General features: G+C 41.5%; 1 protein-coding gene and 1 non-coding gene across 3 annotated transcripts in view; one reads left to right on the top strand and one right to left on the bottom strand.

The window, feature by feature from the left end:
- The window catches only part of XPO6 (exportin 6), a 119,133-nt gene that overhangs the window by 59,069 nt on the left and 33,276 nt on the right, over positions 1-26,788 (bottom strand). For both annotated transcript variants that reach the window (XM_024560549.3, XM_024560550.3), the window contains exons 3-6: positions 23,646-23,758; positions 22,452-22,649; positions 11,858-12,017; positions 8,993-9,070 (exon numbers count right to left, since the gene is read on the bottom strand). In XM_024560549.3, coding sequence (XP_024416317.2) covers positions 8,993-9,070; positions 11,858-12,017; positions 22,452-22,649; positions 23,646-23,758 — 549 coding nt within the window. The remainder of the gene's footprint in view (positions 1-8,992; positions 9,071-11,857; positions 12,018-22,451; positions 22,650-23,645; positions 23,759-26,788) is intronic.
- LOC112304914 (small nucleolar RNA SNORA38) lies at positions 14,757-14,886 on the top strand. The gene has a single exon (XR_002974795.2). It is a non-coding gene; the product is annotated as a small nucleolar RNA SNORA38 (small nucleolar RNA).

Genomic DNA, 26,788 nt, shown 5'->3' with positions numbered 1-26,788 from the left:
ACTCTGCCCCTTAACAGCTGATTTTCCACTGAGGGTGGAGGTTGGTGGTCAGTGGTCACAGCCAGTCCTTGCAGCTGACTGACCTGGGCAAATCCCTCCCACTGATCTGACAAAGCAACCAAGGCTCAACTTCAAGAGGAGAGTATACTCAGAACCTAGCTTGGGTGATAGGGAAGGCTGTGTCACTGGACCCTAAGGACACCTACTACATCAGGCCGCACCACCAAGACAGGGAGTCATAGCAGCTCTACTTAATACATAACAAACATAGGGAGGTTGCCAAAATGAGGAGACAAAGAAACTGAATGAAAAAACAGAGCAAAATTCCAGAAAAGAACTAGACAAAAAGGAGATAAGCAATCTATCAGATGCAAAATTCCAAACACTGGTTATAAGGATGCTCAAGGAACTTAGTGAGGACCTCAGCAGCATAAAAAAGATCCAGTCAGAAATGAAGGATACACTAACTGAAATATAAAACAATTTACAAGGGAACAACAGTAGTGTGGATGAAGCCGAGAATCAAATCAATGATTTGGAACATAAGGAACCAAAACCAGCCAATCAGAACAACAAAAAGAAAAAAGAATCCAAAAAAAGTGAGGATACTGTAAACAGCCTCTGGGACAACTTTAAGAGATCCAACATTCACCTCACAGGGGTGGCCAGAAGGAAAAGAGAAAGAGCAAGAAATTGAAAATCTATTTGAAAAACAGTGAAAGAAAACTTCCCTAATTTGGTGAAGGAAATAGACATACAAGTCCAGAAAGCACAGAGAGTCCCAAACAAGATGGATGCAAAGAGGCCACTCCAAGACACATCATAATTGAAATGCCAAGGGTTAAAGATAAAGAATCTTAAAAGCAGCAAGAGAAAAGCAGTTGGCTACCTACAAAGAAGTTCCATGAGACTGTCAGCTAATTTCTCAAAAGAAACTTTGCAGGCTAGAAGGGACTCGCCAGAAACATTCAAAGTCATGAAAAGCAGGGACCTACGGCCAAGACTGCTTTACAAAGCTATCATTTAGAATGGAAGGGCAGATAAAGAGCTTCTCAGACAAGAAAAAACTAAGGAGTTCATCATCACCAAACCATTATTACATGAAATGTTAAAGGGACTTATTTAAGAAAAAGAAGTTTGAAACTATGAACAATAAAACGGCAATAAATACGTATCTATCAGCAATAGAATCTAAAAAACTAAGCAAACAAGAACACAGACAGAGTCAGGGATACAGAGAAGATTTTTTAAAAGATTTTATTTATTTATTTATTTTTTAGAGAGAGGGGAAAGGAAGGAGAAAGAGAGGGAGAGAAACATCAGTGTGTGCTTTCCTCTCGCACGCCCCTTCCTGGGGACCTGGCCTGCAACCCAGGCACGTGCCCTGACTAGGAATCGAACCAGTGACCCTGTAGTTCACAGGCTAGCACTCAATCCACTGAGCCACACCAGCCAGGGCTACAGAGAGCATTTTGATGGCTGCCAGATGGGAGGGGGGGTGGGTAGGGGAATAGGGGAAGAGGTGAGGGGATTAAGAATTGCAAATGGGTAGTTACAGAATACTCAGGGGGATATATGGCACAGTATAGGGAATGGAGTAAGGAACTTACACGCGGGACCCATGGACATGAACAATGGTGAGGGGACTGCCTGAAGAGTGGGGGTTGTTGGGTGGAGGGGTACAAAGGGGGCAAAGTTGGGACAACTGTAATAATAATAAATATAATTTTTAAAAATTAAAATTTAAAAATAGAGCCACACAGTAAAGAGACTTGCAAAGATGTAAAATAATGCTGCTCTTCTCAGTAAATGTCTTTGTTTGCTTTGGAAAAGTTATTTTTCATTAAAATATGTTATGTTTATATAATAGATCCATCAGCTATTTTTAAATTAATTAATAAATATTTCTAAATTTTCTGTTTAATATCTTTGAGTACCTCAATATTTTTAAGAATAAAGGAGTTCTGGGTGAGGGATGACAATATGGGTAAAAGAAGTCAAAGGTGCAAACTTCCAGTTATGATAAATACGCCCTGGAGATGTAACGTGCAGTACTGTGATTACAGCTAACAGCGCTATATGCACTGTTTTAAGTTGCTGAGATGTCTGAAAGAGCTCATCTCAAGAAAAAAATTTGTAACTAGGCAAATGTTAACTGATTATAGGAATCATTTCACAATATATTCATATATCAAATTGTTGTGTTGTACACCTAAACCTAACAGTGTTATGTGCCAAGGATACCTCAATTAAAAAGAAAAAAAGAGTAATGGGCCCAGAGACCAAAAATTTCAAAACTACTGGGCTATTCAAGGTAGGTCTGTGGACCTGCACCATCAGCATCTCTGGGAGCTCGTCAAAAAGCACAAACCACCAGGCCCCATCCTACACGCACCTACTGTAGTAGAACCAGAAGCGAGACGGCTCAGGGATCTTAGTTTTTACAAGGTCTCTAGGGTGATTCTTATGCTTAATTTTCGAGAAGCACTGGACTAAAGATAATCATGTAAAATGAAATGTGGGGAAGGTATAAAATGATTTTAGAAAAGACAAAAGAAAAAATATTCAAAACTACAACAAGAAGAAAATTTCCCCAAAGACGTGACTATTCAAAATAAAAGAACTTATTCTGCCCCTCCCAAAAATGATAAAGCATAATCAATACTAAAAACTTTAGGTTTAAGAAAGAAATGTAGGCAGAAAAAAACACATATACAAAGAAGAAAACACTGAATTCAGATTCCTCCACTGAAACATTCAAAGCAAGAAAACAGTGATGCAGTGTCTCCAAGTTCTGGGGCAAAGAGTAACTGAACCCACAGCTCTCCTTTGAGTATGAAGAAAGGTGACATTTTCCCAAACATGCAAAACTCCCATATTATATTGCCCACAGATTCTTCTTGAGGATACTGTGATAAATAAAAGTAAAGAATTAAGGAATGGAGAAGCTGTGGCAACGGGACTATGCAAGCGCTGAACTAAATATAGAAGGGTGCGCTTTCTCATCTTTCACAAGCAAGAAGTCTCTAGACATATGGTCTAAAATTAAAACATGGAGTAAGAAACTGGTCCACATAATCTTTTTTTCTTAACCTTAGAGATATCTTTTACAAACAAATATTCCTTGTGGAATACGCATCTCAAGATCAGCAATTCCTTCCATTTAATACTTTCATTAAATTAAAATGAAATTAAAATGTAACTGTTTTTACTAAAAAATTAAAATTTATGATGCCATTTTGCCTTTTTACTCAGTTGTATCTCTATCAATGTATAGGCCACAGGGGGCAAACACAAGGCCCAAGGACCGAACCCAGCCCTCCACCTTGTTTTATCCCGCCCGGCACCCTGTTTGTCCCGGCGGCAGCACCGAGCTCCTTGCCCCTCGTTAAGGAGTAGTTACATTTGTACAGTCCTAAAATCACATTCGGCCCTTTGAAGGCAACTGCGGGCCTGATGTGGCCCCCGGTGAAAATGAGTTTGACACCCTGGTATATAGACAGATGTCTGGAATATTATTTCTATATGGTTGAACGCACTCGGTAAATTTTTACATTTTATTTTGTACCTTAACCTTAGCAGTTCTCAAAGTTTTGGTCTCAGAACCCCTTTAACGCTCTTAAAAATATTTTTTGTTTTGTTTTTTCTTAAAAAAAATGTTGAGGACACCAAAAAGCTTTTGTTTATACAGGCCATTTATACTGATATTTGTCGTATTAGGAATTAAAACTGAAAACTTTTCAAATATTTAATTCACTTAATAATAATAAACATATTACATGTTAGCATAAATAACATTATTTTCAAATGAAAAAAGCTACAATTTGCTTCCCCCAAAATAGTGGGAAGAATAGCACTGTTTTTACACTTTTTGAAATCTCTTTAATATCTGGCTTAAAAGAAGGTAACTTGATTCTCTCACCTGCTCCTGCATTACATCTATTGCAATATGTTGTTTCCACTTCTATCAAGAAAACCCAGCTGCACATACAGATATATGACTAAAAGAAAAGATAACTGTAGCTATTCTCTAATGTAATATTAAAATTTGATGAGTAGTTATTAGTAAGAGGGTTAATTTCTATTGTTAAAAATAGATTAAAAAGTGGCCCCTAAAGAGCTGCATTGAATACCAGATGCTCCCCGCCCTAATCTCAACTGCCCAAGCCGATAATCACAGGACCTGGTTTCAAAGAATAATGCTGAAAGGGTGTTCAAGCAGAATCTGCAAATGTGCGGTTTTGTATAGGATTGATAATAAAATTTTGATTTTGAAACTGCTGTGGCGACTTTGCACTTGAGTCATACAACTCTCTGCCAAAGACACTACCTGTTTCTGGTACTACCCTGTTCGTCATCCACGGGCCAATGGCCGTTTACGAATGATGCCAGTGTCAGAGGAAACCACCACTACCCAACTAGAATTCTTGGGGCATCGTTTGATCCTTAACCAGGATCAAAATGAGGCTTTAGTGATGAAGAACCAACAGACACCACCTAAGTATGATCTTAAATTAAATCTGCACACCTTTGGGTCCTTAAGACTCTTTAAAGTCTCTTGAACATTTTTAAGTAGGACTAAATTCTGCTTAAAAAAAAAAAAAAAAACAAGAAAAGTTGTCCACTCTTTAGCTCTGAAGATTTTTTTCTAGAATGGGAATGCTGAGCTAAAACACTGCTGACAACAGTGATGTTCAGAGCAGCTACCATCTGACCTGCTATTATTGTCTGCTTGGCTCTGCACAGAGCGCTCACCATACACATTCTCACTGAATGTGCACAGCTCTGAGGTAGGTATTATTATTGCATTTACAGACTGTGAGAATAATTAAGACAGACAGATTCGGCATTTCCCCCATGTTCCTCAGCTACTGAGAGGCACAGCTGAAACTGAAACCCCAAATGCTATGCTCGCTCCCAGAAGGTAGGTCACCCAGAAAAATTATGTAACCAGGAAAAATGATCCGTAAGAAAGCTAACATCAAAACACAGAAAAAGACTTAGGACTTCGAAGTCATGTACACTGTGTACACTATGACCGCAACTACAGAAAAATGTTAGGAACAAGGACTGAACAGGATTATGCAAAGGTAAAAACAAGAACCTTTTAACGCTGTTTCTCAATGAAAGTGATTTTACTTGGCAGAGTATGGAAGTTTTTCAAAAATTATATTTTAATCAAAGTGGAAGGAAATTACCACAGAACAGACTCTGCATCATGCTGCAGCATTTCCAATGCAAACTGGAGAGAGCTTTAACAAGCTACGTGTGTAAGAGGTCCGGCACCTTGGGTATAAAACCTATGGGCGACTTCATCTTCCCTGAACTGGGCCAGGCCCTGGGAGCAATATGCACCTGCGCCCCAAGAAATGCATGGATGCCTCCAGTGCATTTACTGCCTTGGAAGCAACCGAGACATGGTTGGAACACCTATAACCGGCTTTCCTGCAAAATCCCCCTGAGCTTTTCTACTTTTTTAATTATTAAAATTTCATAAGTTTTCTACTGCGTTCTGTATTTACCTAACTCAGAGTCTCCCACCCTCAGCACTACTGAAATTTGGACCGAGTCATTCTGTTGCTGGTCTGTGTACTGCAGGGTATTTTAGCGGCATCCCTCGCCTCCAGTCACCAGATGCCAGCAGTACTCTTTCATCCAGTTATGGTGATCAAAATACTCGTCCACACTGCCAAATAATCCCCTACAGAGCAAAATCACCCCAACTGAGAACCACTGGCCTAACCGCAGCCTCAGCGCAGGAAACTGGAGAGAAACTTTACTCACGGAGCCCCAGGAAGAGAAAATGAGGTCACAGGAGTTGTGAATGACTCTCCCAAGTCCCATCTTTCCATAAGTAGCTTAAAAGGGAATACGTGGGAAGATTTGCAAGTGCACAAAGATGTTCAATTTGGAAAGAGTTTGGGGGAAAAAATAGGGAAGTATAAACTGGCCTCAATCAACTCAAACTCTGTAATATAGCTGCTCCCTGAAACACTCTCCGTCACCAGTGTACGTACAGAACTATGAAAATATACACCATGTGAACGAGAAATTTTTATTGCAGAACAATGAGAGCTAATTCAGAATCACAGTACTTATCTAACATTAATTTGTTCACTTTTTTTCCATTCGTTCAAGCAAAAAGACGACGAGAGAAGACTAAGAGGGCTGAGGCCGCACACATGCAGTAGGAGTAACAGTCATGGCCTGCAGAGGACACATCCATGTCGTCCCTCATTTCATCCCCAGAAAACAGCTGCTCTCCCTTTACAACCAAGGCCATCAACGGTCAGGGGCACGCAGAGAGCACGCAGAGGACACACAGAGGAAGCGGCAGAGCCGGGACTCTAAACCAGGAGAAGGAGGCTGGCGGAGGTGCTGACAGGGACTAAGAAAGTAAACTTAGGACGAAGACAGTGCACCTAGATTAGGAATGATGGATTCACATCCCGTCCCACCACTTACTGGTGATGTGACCTCTGGCAAGTTACCCGCCATGAGCCCCCACTTCCTTATTTGTAAACGAACCATAAAACTATCATCTGCTTAGCCCCAGCTTCCGTGTTTGTACACCAAACACAAAACCATCACCTACTTCACATCTACATCTGGTCTAGTCGAAGAAGTTTAGGAGATAAGGCAACAATTTGGGGAACTATTCTGAGAAATAAACCACAAACAGCCTTTAAGACATTTTCTATATCATGACTACTGCAGCAGGAACTAGTCTCCGGGCTTTGTTCTTTGAAAGTGATCCGACAGAAAACAACTTTACAAGACGGTATGAGAAAGACACCAAAGGCCCACAGGGCTGACAAGGAGCTGCAGGGGTGTCAGGCAGGGCAGGGAGGGCCCATCAGGGGCTACTGATGGGGTGGAGTTTAAAAATTACTCAATTACTCACCAGGCCCCAACATTCCTCAGAATGAATTTCCTCCATAAAACTAAGCTTACGGTCTAAGCTTAAACAATTAAGTTAAAACTAAGCTTAGTTTTAAGCTTAAAACTAAGTTAAACAATTTTCTAGAAGTTTTACTGCTTAATTTGGTGTCATAAGTACACAAAGGCAGTTGAGTAAAAGCATCAAAACAAACATTGATTGAATCATCAGCACTGTCCAAATAATAAGGCAAATCCTGGTGACTTTACTTGCAATTGTTACAAAGAGAAAAAAGTGTAACAAGTGAACATACCAGCTTAAGAGCTTACTTAACTCCCCAGGCCTCCCGACAGTCTCAATTTATTTTGCTTTTTCTCAAATACTAAAATTCAAGACTTCAAAAAAATTTTAATAGTGTCCAAGAAGCAACTGTCAACAAGTATACACCGTAGTTTAGGTTTTGTTTATATGGAAATGTCAAATTAGTTCACATTCTATTTTACCTAATCTCACAAACAAAACATATGCAACGCATGGAAGAGCAAGCTTTACTTTTAATTGGTATTTTTTGATATTCCCCAGCCTGGCCTCCAGGAAAATAAGTCTATCAAAGCATATATTGAGTTATTGGCTTGGAACATGTACCCAAACAAAGCCAACTAAAACACACAGATTTTGGTAGTGGAAAACCATCACAGAAAAACAAGTTTTACTGGAGCACACTGCTACTGCTAGCTGTAACTGGATACTAAGCTAGGATTCATCAACGATCTAAAAACAAATCTAATTCAAAAGAACTAACCTTTGCAAACTATTATTTAAAGGAAATGACACATCTTAAGATCAGCTAAATTGCAGGAGATTCCAAGGGGTACTCTCATTAAATCAAATTTCTGCATCATTTGCAATTTTATTCTTTAATCAAATATTGCAAAATAAAAGTTGCTAAGGCACCTCAAATATCTACTTTGAAAGTGAAGGTTTGCCACCAAATACAAATGAAGTTCAATTTCCTTTGGGTTTTTAATATACTCTAAACCTCTGTAATAGATTTTAATCTGAGAAGCATGACAAATGACTCTAAATGTTTTTAATCCAAGTATGATAAATGGAATTTGGAATAAATTAGTACACTATGAGCAGTCCCCAAAACTTCAAGATGTATTTTCAATTCTCCAGGAACTGCAAGAATTTCAATTCCACATATTAGTAACAGGCGACATGAAACAGCGTGGGCTCAGAGATGTCTGATTTCAACAGCCTACTTCCTTGGGGTAGAAGAGAAAGATGTGGAAACATTTCTCATCAGCCACATCAACCTTTACAGTAGAGGAAGACAGATGTGCCAATTCACAGGATGTACTCTACTTGAAAAGCATCTGTGATCATTTAGTGTAAACAGAAGCATTTAGAAACTAAAAGTTCCTGCTCAGACACAATTTCCTCTTTCCATCCATTCTTGAAAGTAGCCATTTTTAGATGAACTGCATCCTAACTTTTGAAACAGATATTAATATAACTGAGGATAATAACTAACCACAGTAAACGATTTAATGACTGCTAATATGCCCAGGCTTTATCAAATTATTCTGAACTGATGTAAAGTCCAAGCTGATTACTGCACACAGGTCTTCAATCTGTCCAGGCCAACATGACTTTTCTCTGAGCCCAGTGGGGAAGAAAGCACTCCACGTCCCCTGTCCTCTCCTTCAGGCTGCAGCGACCCCTGTGTAACTACAAAGCAGAGCTGTCAAGCCCACAGGCCCATACCAATCTCAGAATGAGCAATAAAGCCATGAAAACTGAGAAAAACAAATCAGGAGAACAAGCAGTTACGAGCTGAAGGGGATGGAAGGTGACAGATCAAAGGTGCCATCTTCCTGATGAGCAAAGAAGAAACAAAATATGATGTTCAAAATAATATATTAGAAAGTATGAGTACTTATGAGGAACTAAGAAAGCTAGCTACTCAGAAAACATGGGCAAGAAAGCCAAAAATAGATTAAGGAACAACCAGCATCTTTATCTGGCATAAATAAGCAATTGCCATCCCGCTGACACCCTCAACTGCGCATAAAAAGAGAAAGGACATGTGTGGTGGGCAGACCATACCACTTTCTCCGGAGGTTGGGGATGGTGGTGGGGTGGCAGCAGTGACGCTGTGTTTGTCCCAGACAGTCTCCAAGATGCCTATATATCGAGAGAGGAGAAACAAGTGAATTTAAGAGAAAAATAAAGTCCAACATATGCGGATTAGATTCAGAAAAGCAATTTACTGATATCTTTGATCAAACATCAGTGTCTAAACATCCCTCTCTCAACCATATGTCTAACTGCCTTTTTTTAAATTTTCACCTGAGGATATGTTTACTGATTTTAGAGACAAAGGAGGGGCGCAAAGAAACATCGATGTGACCCTGGCTTGTGTGGCTCAGTGGACTGAGCGTGGGCTGCAAACCAAAGGGTGGCCAGTTCAATTCCCAGTCCAGGCACAAGCCTGGGTTGCAGGTCAGGTCCCCAGTGGGGTCTGCGTGAGAGGCAACCACACACTGATGTTTCTCTCCCTTTCTCCCTCCCTTACCCTCTCTCCAAATAAATCTTTAAAAATAAATAAATAAAAAATAAAAATAAAAAAAGAAACATCGACGTGAGAGAGAAACATCAATTGGTTTCCTCCCATACACACCCCGACCTGGGATCGAACCCACAACCTACGTATGTGCCCTGATGGGGAATCAAACCTGCAACATTTTGGTGTACGGGGACGACACTCCAACTTACTGAGCAACCTGGCCAAGGCTCTTGCTACTTCTTCGACAGCACCACTTGGATATTCCAAACTCAATTTACCTCCCCGCCCCAAACCTGCCACTAATCCTCTATTTTCCTCACCCAGGAAATAGCACCACTCCATATCATCTCAGCAACTGGCCTCTGCCCTTCCCATCTCGCCCACCCCCACCCCCACACACAAGGCTTCATCATGCTGACTGAACTGTTTGCTGTTCCTTCCACGTGTGTCCTTCCCTTTCTCAACTTCTGACCTGCTCTCCTCCCCAGAATCCCAACTTGACCTTTACACTAGACTCACTACTACCTCGCTAGTCCTCAGAATTCCACTCAGCTGTCATCTCCTGTCTGTTAGGTTTTGCCTGCACATAAAACACACCTCTACTATAACTATTAACACAGTTTTAACTGTCTTTCTCCCCTACTAGAGCATATATTAGCAGAGGCCAGGGGCTGTGTCTTACTCCTCTTTGTTTCTCATTACAGAACCTGGCACCTATGATATGGTCATAGAAGCTTCTGAAAATACTTTGTTCTCAAAATATTTAATATTATGGGATGGGTAACTTTGAAAATATCATACTAAGTAAAAGAAGCCAGACACAAAAGGTCACACATTGTATGATTCCATTTTTATGAAAAGTCCAACCATAGACTAAACAAGGGGAAAGTCACAGCAGATTAACTCTCATCCATTTTAATATATCTTAATATACCAAACTGCAGTTCTGAAAAAGGCCCCACCCAATCAGTGACTGTGATGGCCAAAACCATTTAGTCACTGGCTCCCACTGATTTGGTTCTACAGATTCCCCCTACTGAGCAGGAAAGCATTAGAGAATACTATTGTAAAGAGGTGTTTATTGAGCTGCTATACACAATATAGAATATTTAAAATAAAACATGATAAACATGTCAAAAAAAAGAAAATCCAAAGAGACAGACAGTGGGGTGAGGGGCATTGTACATGCCTAAAGTAGAGATATCACACCTGGTCCCCAGCAGGAGAAATTTAACATCTGGTCAGGGCTGTCAGTGAGTGCTTTGAGTGAATGCTGAGGGTTGGGTTTCCACCCGGGGATCTGGACAAGGGTGGTGGTTAATCACTAGATTAATTTTGATCAAGCATTCTTATAACCAACGAGAAGTGCCCACTACATGCCAAGCACTTTTGTAACACATAAAAAAAAAAAGTTCCTAGACATCCAAAAAAAAAAAAAAAAAAAAAAAAAAAAACTGGGGAGAGGAACTGAAAATCAGAACACTTCTTTACACTAGAACATTTCCAAGCAAGCCCAGGCTCCTGACACCTCAGCCACGCTGTACCTGTACCTCCTAACAAGCAGGATCCGCTGGCAGCACAATGCTTACCGCCCTGCCAACTCAGGATGCTCCACTCTCTTCCTACCTCCTGTCTCATTCTTCGGTTTGCTTTCTGTTTATTCTTACTCTTCACACGTTGTCATGTGACTCTGATAAAACAGACAAGATGAGCCCTTGCTGGTGAGGCTCCACTGGAGCATAGTCCCATAAATTGAAAGGTTGTGGGTTCGATTCCCGATCAGGGCACATGCTTAGGTTGCAGGTCTGGTCCCCAGTCGGGGTGCAAATGAAAGGCAACCAATCGATGTTTCTCTCCATCTCTCCTTCCTTCCCCTCTCTCTAAATAAGCATGTTCTCAGGTAGGATTTAAAAAAAAAAAAACAGACAAGATGGCAAGAAAATGCTGCGCACAACTACAACCTAGCACATAGGGCACCGATCGCACCCTTGTCTCACTTCCCCCACGTGTAATTTGAAATTTTTATACCTTCCTACTCCTTCAATTTCTCCTGATCTTAAATACAAGCTATTTTAAATAAAGTGCTTGCCACCCACCTTACTTAAGACTGCAGAAATCAACATTTTCCAGTCACATTCCTTTGACCTAGTCTATACCTCATTAATCACAGTAAGAGTGAGGACCAATGAATGGAAGATTTTAAGGAAAGTAAGTTACAATCATTTTTTGAGATCCTATCATGTGCTAGGCACCGGGCTGGTGCCGGGAATATAGCTCCACATCCTTTCCATTTTTATGCTTGCTCCAGTAACAGCTAAAACAACCGCTCAAAAATACTGAGGGCGAGGCCTGAGCTCTGGGTGTCTGCAGGCAGGCCTGTCACTTTTGGCATCACCTCTGCTCACCTGTCAGTAGGCCAAGCACTGTCTGCACCTGGTCCAGCAGCAGCTTCCGCAGCTCCTCCTTCCGGGCCACACTGAGGTCTTCACGGGGACAAGCCAGCTCTTCTGAGGTTGTCTTTAACATGATCAGCCCGAGGGGGGTTGTCACAGGGGACTGGATCAACTGCCAGGAAAAAATAAGTTCTGAGCAAATTGTTTTAGCCATTAAGGTTCAAAGAAGACTGAGTAACATTAAACCTGTGAAGCATACCTGTGTGTTCAATCTTACATGAACAGGTTACATAAATCAACACTTGAGAAAAAATGACTGAGAGAGTGTATGTACCTCTTTTAACCACTCAAAATATATTCTCATGTTATTTTAAAGACAAAATGCTAATACCCTAACCTTAAAAATGGTAACAGTGCTCTGTTACACCTAACACAGGACTTTTACACACCTCCAAATTCTAAACACTGCTTTGGTCCCTTTGCCCAGGTTAATGTATTAGTTATGCGTAAGCCACTTCGTGGTATCTTTTCAACATTCAGGTGTTAAACCAAACTTTACATTTCTAAGCTTTGTATGCTTCATGCAATTTCAAGGTTAAACATGCGGCAAGCAGAAACACTGCATGCACATTATTAAACTGTAACTACAGCTATGATTTTGCAAATACTATGCAGCAAAATAAGTCATTTTTGCTAGGACCTACAATTTCTACTACACCACAGGTGGCAAACACAAGGCCCGCAGGCCGATCCGGACCTCCACCTTGTTTTATCCAGCCCGGCACCTTGTTTCTACCCGGCAGCAGTGCCGAGCTCCTTGCCCCTAGTTAAGGAGTAGTTACATTTAGACAGTCCTAAAATTATATTCGGCCCTTTGAAGGCAACTGCGAGGCTGATGTGGCCCCCCGTGAAAATGAGTTTGACACCCCTTCAATACACCATTAGAAAGTTTCCTTAAACACAAAACAGAAAAAAGGTACACCTTCAATAGCATAACACTACTTATATCTTTCTAATCAATTTCACAAAAATTCAAAGCATTACTATTGCATATATTTTCTGGTTTCCAGAAATGGTAGAAGTAAACGAGTAGGAGTAGACAACTCAAGTTCTCTGTTGAGTTATATGCTAAAATCTGTAAGAGAACAATTTAAGGAACACAATCATTTTCTTAAATCATAATTAACTTTAAATGTAGTTCATTCATTGATACAAATAAATTTTTTAGTTTCTCAATCTACAAACTATAAGGACAGAGGACACCAGGAACTACACACAGATAGAATGTGTATTCCCCACTTCAGGAAATACAGGGCAAACTTCTGGTCAAGGCGGAGGCATAGGAAAACGTAGTACTCACATCTTCCCACACTATCCAAGTAACAACTAAACTACAGAACTACCACCGTTCACAACTTCCCGAAATCGACCTGAATAGAAGTCCTACGACTAAGGATTTAAAGAAGCCACATCAAGACTGGTAGGAGGAGTGGAGACACAGAACAGGCTAGTCCCACACCCACATGTGGCATATAAAAATGGGGAGGGATATTTCAGCTGCAGAGGCGTCCCCCCTGAAGGAATAAGGGGTCCCAGCCCCACACCAGGCCCCAAAGCCCAGGGTTCCGTGCTGGAAAGAAAAGTCCCCATAACTTCTGACTACAAAAATCAGCAGGAATTGAGGCTAAGACAAAGGGCTCCTGGAGTCCCAGGCAGTTCCTCTTAAAGAGCTTGCAAACGAATTCACTCTTGACTCACTCCTTCTGAGCTCCAGTGCTGGGATAGCAGCTGGAAAGACACCAGGGACATACTGATGAGAGCAGGGGGACGGCTTTCTCCCAGACAAAAGTGCTGGCAGAGGCCACTGTTCCTCTGATAAGCCCTTCCCCTCACAGGTAGCTGCAGCTGGGCGCCAAAGCTGAGTCTCTAACAACCCAGCAATCACTGTTTGTCCCACCCTAATGATTCCCTGAGGCCCCACCCCACCAAACTTGCAAGCCCGCCCAAGCAGTTTCCAGTGCCTTTCCCATATAAATGAAATGGCCTGTCTTGGCTCCTGCTTCAGACTTTCCTAAAATCTCTCAAACAAGCAACATCTGGTCTCAGCATGCCCCGCACCTCTCACTAAGTGGTCACAGGCGCAGCACGAGCAGCAGCCAGCTGTGGTTTGCAGTTTGCCCTCTTCTGGGCACCTCCAAGCCCAGCACAAATAGCATCCATCCACAGATAGCTTTGTAGCTCATGCGGGGTGGCCCCAGGCAGAACACAGGCAGCAGCTGACCTTGGCCCGCATCTCCTGGGAAGCCCCAGAGCCAGCACACCTGGTAGACAGCTTCAGACCATGTCGAACTACCACCCAACCACCTCCACAGAGACACACTCAAGGGGCAGACTCAAAGGGCACCAGAGCCCGGATGAATTAAGTCCTGCTCTTGGGGGAACAGGCCCCTACACAGTTGACCCTCCACAGTGGGTGCTTGCAGATCAGCTGGCCTAGGGATAAATCCCTCCCACTGACAAGAGAACAGCAATCATGGCTCAACTACAACAGGAGGGTGGACACAGCCCACACAGGGCAGGGAAGGCAAATGGCGTGCCAAGCTTGGGTGGTAGGAGAGGCTACGCCACTGGACCCTACAGGCCACCTACTACATCAGGCCACTCTACCAAGCCCAGAGGACGTAGTATTTCTACCTAATACATAGAACCAAAAACACAGGGAGGCTGCCAAAATAAGGAGACAAAGAAATATGCCCCAAATGAAAGAACAGAACAAAACTCCAGGAAAAGAGAGACACGCAACCTACTAGATGAAAAGTTCAAAACACCGGTTATATGGCTGCTCAGTGACCTTAGGGGAAGAGTAGTTGAACTAAGACAGAACTTCAACAGCATCAAGAATGACATGGAACCCACCTACAAAGGCATGTCTGTGGTTCCCTGTCTTTGGGCACGTAAGAAGTGGAGGCAAGGAGATGTGGACTTGGAAAAGTCTGGGGCAGCTTGCTCCCTGCAGGCCCAAGATTAACCATTCCACATTTTAAAAAAAGGACATGGAAACCATAAAAAAGAACCAGTCAGTAATGAAAGACACACTAACTGAAATGAAGAATAAATTACAGGGAATCAACAGTAGAGTGCATGAAGCTGAGAATCAAATCAACAATTTGAAATATAAGAAAAGAGAAAAAACCCAAAGAACAACAAAAAGAAAAAAAGAATACCCCAAAATGAAGATAGAATAAGGAACCTCTGGGACAATTTCAAGCATACCAACATTCACATCATGGGGATGCTGGAAGGAGAAAAGAGAGAGCAAAAATTAAAAATCTATTTGAAAAAAAAAAGACAGAAAACTGGTAAAGGAAATAGACATGTTAAGTCCAGGAAGTGCAGGGTTCCAAACAAGATGAACGCAAAGAGGCTCACACCAAACACATCGTAATTAAGATGCAAAAGATTAAATAGAAAGAGAGAATGTTAAAAGCAGCAAGAAAAAAGCAATTAGTTACTGCTATGAGGGAGGTCCCATAAGATTGTCAACTGATTTCTCAACAGAAACTTTGCAGACAAGAAGGGAGTGGGCAAGAAATAGTCAAAGTGATGAAAAGCAAAGACCTACAACCAAGATTATTCTACCCAGCAAAGCTATAATTTAGAATCAAAGGACATATAAAGAGCTTCCCAGACATGGAAAAGCTAAATGAGTTCATCACTACTAAATCAGTATTACATGAAATGCTAAAAGGTATTCTTTAAGCCCTGGCCGGGTGGCTCAGTTGGTTGGAGTGTCATCCCATAAACCAAAAGGTCATAGGTTCAATTCCCAGTCAGGGCACGTACCTAGGTTGCAAGTTTGGTCCCCAGTTGGGATGTATGAGAGGCAGCTGATCAATGTTTCTTTCTCACACTGATGTTTCTCTCCCTCTCTCTCCCCCTCCCTTCCCCTTTCTCTCTAAAATCAATAAGCATGTCCTCAGGTGAGGATTAAAAAACGGTGGGGAAAAAAAAGATTAAAAATATTAATAAAATGTCAACAAATACATATCAACAATGAATCTAAAAAAGACAAAAAAGCAGAACAGAAACAGACTCATGGATATAGAGACCATTTTGACAGTTGCCAGAGGGGAGAGGAGATTGGAGGGCTGGGTGAAAAAGGTGGGGGACTGAGAAGTACAAATTGGTTGTTACAGAACAGTCACGGGGACGTGAGTACAGCACAGGGAATGCGGCCAATAACATTCTAACAACTACGTGTGGTGTCAGATGGGTGCAAAATTTATTGGGATGATCACTTACTAAGTTACATAATGTCTTATCACCTGAAACTAATATAATATTGTATGTCAGCTGTAATTGAAAAATAAAAAGATTTAAATTAAAAAAAAAAAAAAGAAATGCAGGTACTTTACTTTGCCTTGAAAACTCTTCCCATTGCATACCAAGGAAAAGTTAATCCCAAAGAGTAGGAAAAGTACTCAATCATGGGAACTTTGATAAATTCAACTGCCCTCAGAAGCAACACTGTATAAACACAGTAGCAATCAATGGCGCATTAAAAATGCTCTTTATGGGCGACAGGCAGAAAATAGACACTTGGTGGTGAGCCCGCAGCAGAGTATACAGATATCAAGTTACAATGTTGTCCACCCGAAATTTATCATGTGAATGTTACCTCATTTTTAAAAAATGTTCTCTATTAAATCAGGCCTCTTGGACAATAAAACTTCAAGTATAGCCTCCAAAAGTTTTCTCTTCATTTGCTACAAGTTTGAACTCTTTCTAACACCGACTTACATTCAGATAATGCAGGAGGGAAGGAACAGAAAACTCTCACCTAACAATTTTCCTTCCATAATACGGCAGAACTGACCCTTCATGAGCACACTTTTTTCACTTGGAGACTTTTGGGTTATCCATCCATATTTTACAAGATTTCCATTACCTCCCTCTTCTACTTCTTTCATTTCTGTCGAGTCTCTGTTATCCCCCAAGCCCTCAATCTTACTCTCTCAGCTGGCAATGACTCCTACTACCAAATATTACATTTGGCAATACAATTTCCTAGAGGTATGAAATACTTCTGTGCTTCCCAGGAATAAATTCCTACAATATGGAAAAATGTATCTTAAAGCCCTCCTTTTTATCATCATTTGAGAGAGAGAAGGGAAAAAAGAAAGAAACAAGCTGAAAATGAGTTATTCTTTCTTTGAAAGAACAGCTTGACAAAATGTTTTATTTTACTTGTCACTAGTTTTGTGTCCAGAAAGGTTTTATTAAAATAATATTTTCCTTTACTATCTTCACATATACAATTTAAGCTCACAACATGAAGTAATCTCTGAAACTTACTTAACAGAGAATAAGCACCTTTAGGTTGAAGATCAAGTTCAGGTTCTTAGTGTAAGCATCTGAAAAGGTTCAACAATTTTTACTACACCACCAATCAGAGGAGAAAATGCAATTCTTTCCCACGCCACTTTCTGCTTGCTCCTTAGTGATCTGGCCCAGGCACAGCATGACCACAGATCCAGCTCAGCAGACTTCAGGAATCTGAAGAACAGATTCTCTAGAAAGGTGTGGTATGTGTGCTGGTGTATGGGGGGAGGGAGGGGTAGAGGAGGAAGTTTTTGATTTCAACTACTTCCTTCTCCAGTGGCCTAGAAAGGGTATAAAAACACAGAGAGTTGCAAGTATCTTTCTGGGGCCCTGAATCAACTCCTCTCTGCCTGGTGTGGTGGTGGCATAAATTGCATAGATGTCTCAGCCAACTGTCACAGAGTTTAAAGTGTTTTGAACTTAAAAACTTTGCACCCCAAGCTGCAAGCAAACCATGATGGAACTGAGTCCAAAAAACCTTTTAGATGGCTTAATCAAGGCATCGTCTGATTATGAAGTTGACTCCAGAACCGGTTTGGTCTTGTTTACCAACACCTGAAGAAAAGGTTCACTTTATTATCATTGTAAGAGCAACTGAGCACTAATCACTCTTAACATGGTTTTCATGCCATTGACTGGTTCTCATGGATAAATAAGCAGCTGAGACTAATACGAGTGGAAAAGATTTTAAAGATCACTTGGTGATCCTCTCATTTTACAGAGGAAATGGAGGCTCACATTAAGTTGCTAAAACCGAAAATGACTTCTGACAAAAGTGGACACAGACCCCAAACCTGCTGCCTCCCACTCCAGTGCTCTCTCCACCATGCAGTGTTTCAAAGTCATGAAGGGTGCAGGAGATCAGAAGCATTTTCGAAGGGGTAGAAAAAGGGAACTGTCAGACGGCAAAGCAAGGCAAAACTAGCCTTTTTAAATAAATCTCCATGAGCACTTCACCTAAAAACGCTTCCGTATTTTCATTTAGCATCATTAATGATACTTCAAGGGTAGACAGGAAATGTCTACTCTTCATCAAAGAAACTGATCCCAGCTGGGTAAAACATGGATCTTCCTCACCTGCTACTGGCAGGGCTGTGGCTGACTCACATTCCTCGGCTCCTTCTCACTGCACATGCCAGCAACCAGCCCAAGAATGAACTGCAGCCTCCTTGGTCTTTTCCACCTACAATGGACTGCCCAGCAACCTCACAGACAGCCATGGAGAGCTACCACACTGTCCTCACCTTGGAGTGAAGGCAAGTGAATCCGAGAGAGCCAGCAAAGCCTCTCACCTCATATCCTACTACTCCAGGCTCCTCAGCTTCTGTGCCGTTCCTCAGGTTCTCTGCACTGCTGTTCCCTCTGACTAAAACAATGTTCTCCTAGATACCCAAGTCTCACTCCATCACTTCCACTCAGGTTTCTGCTCAAAACATCTGCTTGTCAGAAAAGCCTTACATGATCATTCCATTTAAATAACATGCCCTGATACTCCCCTTCTCCTTACCCTGAATTTAATTTTCATCATAATACTTTAATTACCTAAAAGTATTTATTTGCTTATCATCTACTGATACCTCCCCCTTGAGATTTATAAGCCCCATGAAGACAAGATATTGTAAGATGGAGACATACTTAGATACACTTTGCCTCCTCACACAACCAAAAGAAGGATAACAAATTCAAAAACAAAAAATAAACACACAACTGCCAGAAAATCAAACTGTATGGAAATCCAACAACCAAGGAGTTAAAGAAGAAACATTCATTCAGACTGGTAAGAGGGGCAGAGACAGACAGCCGGGGCGGAGAGGGCTCGCAGCAAGATGGCAGCTGGCAAACTGGGTGGTCCCACATTTGCATGCGGCTAAACCAGGAGGAACAACTAGAGAGCAAGACAGACCACGCAACCCAGGGTTCCACTGCAGGGAAATAAAGCCTCAAAACCTCTGACTGAAAGCACCTTTGGGAGTTGAGGCAAAAGGAGAAACTCCCAGCCTCACAGGAGAGTTCATTGAAGAGACCCACAGGGTCCTAGAATGTGCACAAACTCACCCACCCGGGAATCAGCACCAGAAGGGCCCAATTTGATTGTGGGTAGTGGGGGAAATGACTGAAAGTCTGCAGAGAGCTGAGCAAGCAGCACTGTTCCCTCTCAGGCCCCTCCCCCATATACATAGCACCGCAACGTGGGTAGCCCTGCCCTGGTGAACACCTCAGGCTCCGCCCCTTACTACATAACAGGCGTGCCCAGACCAAAAAAAAAAAAAAGTTGCCCAAATGAAAGAACACATCAAAGCTCCAGAAAAAATACAACTAAGTGATGAAGAGACAGCCAACCTACCAGATGCACAGTTCAAAGCACTGGTAATCAGGATGCTCACAGAAATGGTTGAGTGTAGTTGTAAAATAAAGGAAAAAGTGAAGGCTATGAAAAGTGAAATAAAGGAAGATGAACAGGTAACCAACAGTGAAGGGAAGGAAACCGGGACTCAAATCAATAGTTTGGAACAGAAGGAAGAAATAAACATTCAACAAGAATGGAATGAAGAAACAAGAAATCAAAAAAATGAGGAGAGGCTTAGGAACCTCCAGGACAACTTTAAATGTTCCAACATCCAAATAATAGGGGTGCCAGAAGGAGAAGAGGAAGAGCAAGAAATGGAAAACTTATGTGAAAACATAATGAAGGAGCACTTCCCTAATTTGGCAAAGGAAATAGACTTCCAGGAAGTCCAGGAAGCCCAGAGTCTCAAAGAAGTTGGACCCAAGGAAGCACATATCAAGGCACATCATCATTACATTACCCAAGATTAAAGAGAAGGGGAGAATCTTAAAAGCAGCAAGAGGAAAGGAGACAGTTACCTACAAAGGAGTTCCCATCAGACTATCAGCTGATTTCTCAACAGCAACCTTGCAGGCATGAAGGGGCTGGAAAGAAGTGTTCCAAGTCATGAAAGGCAAGGACCTACATCCAAGATTGCTCTGTCCAGCAAAGCTTTCATTTAGAATGGAAGGGCAGATAAAGTGCTTCTCAGATAAGGTCAAGTTAAAGTTCATCATCACCAAGCCCTTGTTATATTAAATGTTAAAGGGACTTATCTAAGAAAAAGAAGATCAAAATTATGAACAGTAAAATGAAAACAAACTCACAACTATCAACAACCAAACCTAAAAAACAAAAAACAAAAACAACTAGAACAGGAACAGATTCACGGAAATGGAGATCACATGAGAGTTATCAGAGGGGAAGGGGACAATGGGGGAAAAGGTACAGGGAATAAGAAGCATAAATGGTTGGTACAAAATAGACAGGGGGAGGTGAAGAATAGTACAGGAAATGGAGAAGCCAAAAAACTTGTATGTACGACCCATGGACATGAACTAATGTGGGGGAACGCTGGTGGGAGGGTGGGTACAGGGCAGAGGGGAATAAAGGGGAAAAAAATGGGACAATTGTAATAGCATAATCAATAAAATATAGTAAAAAAAAAAGACATGATATTGTTATTTGTCCTTACCACATACTTAGCACATGGCTAGGATACAACAAATATTTCACTGAATACCATACTTTGCCATGTATAATGCACACATTTTGCCCAAATTTTTGAGGGAAAAATAAGGGTATACAAGGGTAGTACCGGAAATACTTTGTATCTGTTCTTGTGTTTTGTAATTATTTATTACATAAAGTTTCTTATACCATAGTATGTTCAAAAATAAATGCTAAAATTCCTTTATAATACAAAAACAAATCTAAATATAAATAAATAAATGATTGAATTCAAAAACTGAAATGAAAGATTTTTTTCCCAGAAAGTTTGAGCCAAAACTGTGGGTGCGCCTTATACACGGGAGCACATTATACACATCAAAATATGGCACGTGCATGAATGTACACTGTCAATACAACTCTGAATGAGCAAAGAGACAAAACAAAATTGAATGAAGAATCTGTGCGATACTTTTGACATGCAATTTGAAAAAAGCAATATTGATGCTGAATTTTTTTTCAATTACTGCATCATTCAAATGGATTGTAAGAAGAGCAGGTAGAATGTTAGAAAATGGTACTGTCCTAGAAAATCCTGAATCATTGAGATTATAATCAATTTTTTAATTTATTTTTATAAACTGTACACTAATACTCATTTAGTGTACACTCAAAGACTGTCACAATAATATAAAAATGTTTCCAGTTGTATCACATGATTCAAAGGAACACTATCTCCCTCTTAGCTTAGGTCCCACCTATTTATTCCCTGATGACTTCCGAGCCCGACCTGTATGTAGTCAGACCTCTTTCCTGAACCCCAGACCCAAATTTCCTAATGTCTCACTAGATATATACCGAAGAAACACACAATTTTAAATACATTTTCTGTCAAACTGAATTCACCATCTATCAAAACTCATTCCTTCTTTCTCCACCTCTGGCCTGGAAAATCTGCTATCTAAGGCAGAAACCTGGAAAACATCCCCGATTTCTCCCTTCCTTGACCCTGACCAGCCACAGACCAAAGCCTCTTGGCTCAGTCTCTAAGGGCCTCACCGCCACCCAGCAGGCAGGCCTCTGCTTGGCTCGGGTCCTCCTCGTCCCACTCAGCTCCGCCGACAGCAGCCACACTGGCCGCCTTCACTCCGGCTTCGGCCCTCTGCAACCCAGACTCCACACTATTGCTAATGCTGTCATCCCAACGCAAAGATGTGACATGTTTTCTCCCTTGTCCAAACTTGCCACTGAGCCAGGACCATCCCAGTCTGGCCCCTGCCCATCAACGCAGCCTCTTACTCTGCACCGCTGCACCACTACACCACGTCTCATCTGTCGCCAACCACGCAGGAACTCCCTCAGCTCCGCGAGTGTTGGTGCTATGCCTCCACTGCACTCTGCACGCATTTCCGCCACAGCTGCATTGTGACCACCGAAGGCCCATCCTTGTACTCCGACACCCGACACAGTACCTAACAGACTTCCAAATATTTGCCGAACAAAATTTCACAAGAGTTAACAAAGTAATTGGGTTTCCTCCTGCCCTTTCCCCACTGCTCAAAGGTACGACATGTCTCAAAAATACAAAATTAAGTGAACCTATCCTACACTGACCTCACTACTGCAGATACAAAATGCTAATCTTAAAAGTCTTCTTCCAGAAAAGGAAATAATCACTCCTACAAACAAGCTATGTACAAGATAAAGTTTCCTCAGGTATAGCCTTACCTGTAAAATGTTAGTAAAAAAGTCATGGTAGAACATGGGCCAATCCTGACGGCCAATGTCAACAATAACTTTGCAGAGCTTGTTCCGGATGAAGTACGGTAAGGTTTTGTGGTGCGCCAAAAGGAGTTTGGGCAGGCAGCTACGGATTTCCATCTTATCCTGAGACGGGACCCCAAGCCACATTTTATTGATCAGATTCTGAAAAACAAACATACATCTTAAAGTTAGCAATCTATACATAAAAATAACTTTTTCATTCAATGGTTAGCTGTATCACCTCAAATAAGAAACCCTGATTTTAAACAAAAGTTTGGGGCAATTTGGTAACAAGAGTAATAAAAATATTCAAATTCTATAATACAACAGTCCCATTTCTAGAAAGAGCTGCTAAATAATTTAATGGAAACGAAAAGCTGTATGTGTAAAAACTTTCTATTATGTCACTGTCTCTAACAGCCATCAAAAAATAATGACAAATGTTAATGTTCAAAAATAGGAGAATGCCTTGGTGAATAATGGTATAACCACTTACAGGAATATAATATAAAGGTAAGTGGGGGGGAAAAAAGCAGAATACAAAATGGCATGAGCAATACGATCATTATAATTAGGTTTTTAAAAAGCGTGCATAGACCCTGGCTGGGTGGCTCAGTTGGCTGGAGCACGTCCCGTAAATCAAAAGGCTGCAAGCTCGATCCCCCACCAGGGCGAATACTGGGCGCAACCAATTGATGTTTCTCTCTCTCCCTCTCTCTCTCTAAAGAAAAAAATCATAAACACATCCTCAGGTAAGGATTAAAAACAAACAATTTAAAAAGTGTGTATAGGAAGACAAAAATAGGAAGAGAATCAATAAAAATGAAAATTTTTGTGGTTAGGATGAGAGTATTCTGGATATCACCCCTCCTCCCAAACTTTATCTTTCTTTTTAAAATGACAACGCGGAAGGAAAGTTACATGCTACCACCAACGACCTACCTACCTAACCCCATCTTACCTTTTAGCGGAAGACGAAGAAGTGCCCAGGAACCCCAGACACCTGGATTAAGGCAGCATGTGGAGAAGCCCTGAGTTGAATTACTACTGTTTCCCAGCCATCTGTACATCCATCAAAGCTAAAATCTAGTGCCAATGACATGGTGATGTGACCACAAAATACTTTTCAGAACAGTATAAAATTATCTGACAACTTACCTCAAATACTGTCAAACTATACATCATTACGTAGTCATTCCTGGTGCTGGAGAGAAAATACAGGCAGAATCTCCAGGCTCCTATTTGCTGGGCAAAGTTATTAAGAAGCTCTTCTGGAAAAGTTAAAATAGCAACAAAAGAAGGCTTTGAAAATATATGAAATTAATAAAGGCTGGGCTGTCATAATTTTTTCCAATGTGCTTCCCTCCATATAGGTTAATGTTGTCAACTAACTACATGTTGTAACCGTTGTAAAACCAATTACAAAATCCAGCTGGTTTTTCAACATAGAAATGACAGACCACACGATATTTTTCCGACTCTGGGGTGACCATGAGTACTGACAGTGTGCTCAGCCATTTTACGGTCAGTGAGTTTGCTAATGGACACGTTTTTTTAGGCAGAGAAACTTTCACTGTTAAAGTTCTTACTTAACCTTGGGTGTGGACAGACAGTTTAAGAGTATCATTTCACCTTATAAATGATGGTTAATTGTTAACTTGTTTCATCTGGGGTAGGAGATATACAGGGTCTGGCACAAATAACACCCCTAAATCTGTAACATAACAATGTCACACCCAAGCACATCATATGCCATTTTAGGTGAAATGTTCAAATTAAAACTGTCGATTATTACACCCATATGATTACCCTACCAACCGCACTGACACAGGCGTTCTGCTGGACCCTGCACACACATCTCCCCCCAGTTCGCTCACACTGCGCACATACTGTGCGCGCACACAGGGATGGCTAGACGAAGCAGGGGAAGATTAGAACTAACCTTATAAATAAAGGACAGACAAAAATGCAAGTGAACTCAACATGGCTAATTCTCTTCATTTGGTTTGGTTTTATTTTTAGCTACCACACAAAAAAGTAAATAGGAATAGCAATTACGGGAGATGCCAAGCACAGCCGTGTCCACATCAAATCGGTTAGAAATGTTTTTCCTCCACTTTAGGCTGCTGGTAACCTCAGCCAGAACCAAAGAAAGCAAACATTAAGGGTCTGGACATGCTGCGCTTAGTCACCTTAACCTGCTGTACTGGTCATGAAATGTAACAGAAAAGGGGTAAAAATACAAAAGCACCAAACCTCAGAGATTCTAAGAAGCCCTTGGAAAACAGGAAGTGTAGCAGCCCATCCTAATCCTAAAGTCACTGCTCAGCTAGACCCTATAACTTAAGCTAAATGCACCAAGGTAGTCTCATTAAAAAGTCCATAGAAGGCCCTAGCCGGCGTGGCTCAGTTGGTTGGAGCATCATCCCATGACCAAAAGACTGCGGGTTCAATTACCAGTCAGGGCACATACCTACACTGCAGGCTCAATCCCTAGTCCAGGTGCGGACACACGCAACCCCTGCCTCCGTACACGTAAGATCCCCAGCCCGGGCAGATACAGGAGGCAACCAATCGATGCTTCTCTCGCATCGATGTTTTTCTCTCTCTCCCTTCCTCTCTTTAAAAGCAATGGGGGGAAAAAAGCCCTGAATGGTGTGACTCAGTTGATTGAGTGCCAGCCTGTGAACCAAGGGGTCACTGGTTTGATTCCCAGCCAGGGCGCATGCCTGAGTTGCAGGCCAGGTCCCCAGCTCAGGATGGGCGAGAGGCAACCACATATTAACGTTTCTCTCCCTCTTTTTCTCCCTCCCTTCCCCTCTATCTAAAATTAAATAAATAAAATCTTTTAAAAAAAGCAATGGAAAAAAATGCCCTTGGGTGAGGATTAAAAATATATACATTCCATAAAAGGAGGCTGATGGCCTGCTCTTATAATTAAATAAAAGTTTCTAGAAATCCCAGAGGTGACGTCAAACCAGAGAGAATGAGCTCTGGCTGGAAATGAGGAACTCTGGGCTCTGTTCTAGACCTTGCCACTAATTCACTGAGTCTGATCCCAAGCGAATCATTGCTCTTCTTTGATGCTTCAGCTTCCTTAGAACACTGTTAAAATGACTAGAATGTCTCTTGAGGTTCCCGGCTAATAGCTCTTATCTCTAGAGCACTAATAACGCATCTTTGGTGGAGAACACATGGGGCCTCTCTGCTTTCTCTCACCTAGCTAGGAAGGCCTTTAGTTTATCCTATGACATCAAAAATGAAACAAGAAGTGGTTCCAGCCCACACACTGGAATAAACCTGAACTAAGACATGCCCCCTACACAGAATCAAATCCCAGCTTCCCCTGAGCCTTCGTTTAAATTAGACATTTGTAGCATCTGATTATTTAAAGATATTTTTAAATCAGATGAGAATACAAACATGTTCAGAACGTTCCACTTTTAATTAGGGAACACTGAAGCTGAACAATATTTGCTTTGTAAACCAAAAATTAAGAGAAAAACCAAAAACCATTCAAGTATAAGTGAAAAACAGGACTTCAGAGAAATTAAGTGTTCAACCATAGTAGACTGATGTAAGGGAAAGGCCCTTTACCTTCTTTGGTAAAAATCACCAGTGATGTTTTCACTATAAAGTGCTTTGGTAGCATCAAACTAACAGGGGTCACTCTGGGGGCAGGAGAAGGATCAGGCTAACTGTGTATTAAGAGAAGATCTAGGGAAGCAGAGTAAATCCTCTAAGCCAAATGCCCGTTCGCCTACTGGGCTCAGTGGTCAGTATCCCTTGTTTATAAATGCTCTGGTTCTCCACAGGGAACGCCCTCAGAAAAGAAAGGCATGTACAGGGCAAGCCCACAAGAGACCGCCAAGCTGAAAACTGGAATAAAGAAGAAGTAGGCATCAACCAGGAGCTGATGTGACGCTCAAAGGGCGCAAGGGAAAACGGGCTGTAGTCAAAGGTGGACTGGCCGCCTAGAAATCCAAACCCTGGTCAAGCTTTGGATCAAAGGCAGAAATCAGCTATAACACCTAACTTGTCAAGTGTTAGAGAAGCCAAGTGGGACAGAGAAATGGGCCTCCATAGAATTCCACATAGAAAAAGACGGCCAAGGAGGTAAAAGCAATGAATGCAAGGTCGACACAGACATCCAAGGGAAAAACCTTTAGGTCTGAACAGAGAAAAATCTTTCATTTTCAAGTTCAGGGGTTAAACGAGGACTGGGAGGAAAAAGGATTATTCTAGGACCAACAGTCAACATGTCCCTTAGGCAGAGATCTGGTAACTTGAGCATAGGTACT

This window comes from Desmodus rotundus, chromosome 1, assembly GCF_022682495.2.
Source record: "Desmodus rotundus isolate HL8 chromosome 1, HLdesRot8A.1, whole genome shotgun sequence".
NCBI lineage: Eukaryota > Metazoa > Chordata > Mammalia > Chiroptera > Phyllostomidae > Desmodus > Desmodus rotundus.
This window is presented reverse-complemented; position numbering and strand designations above follow the sequence as displayed.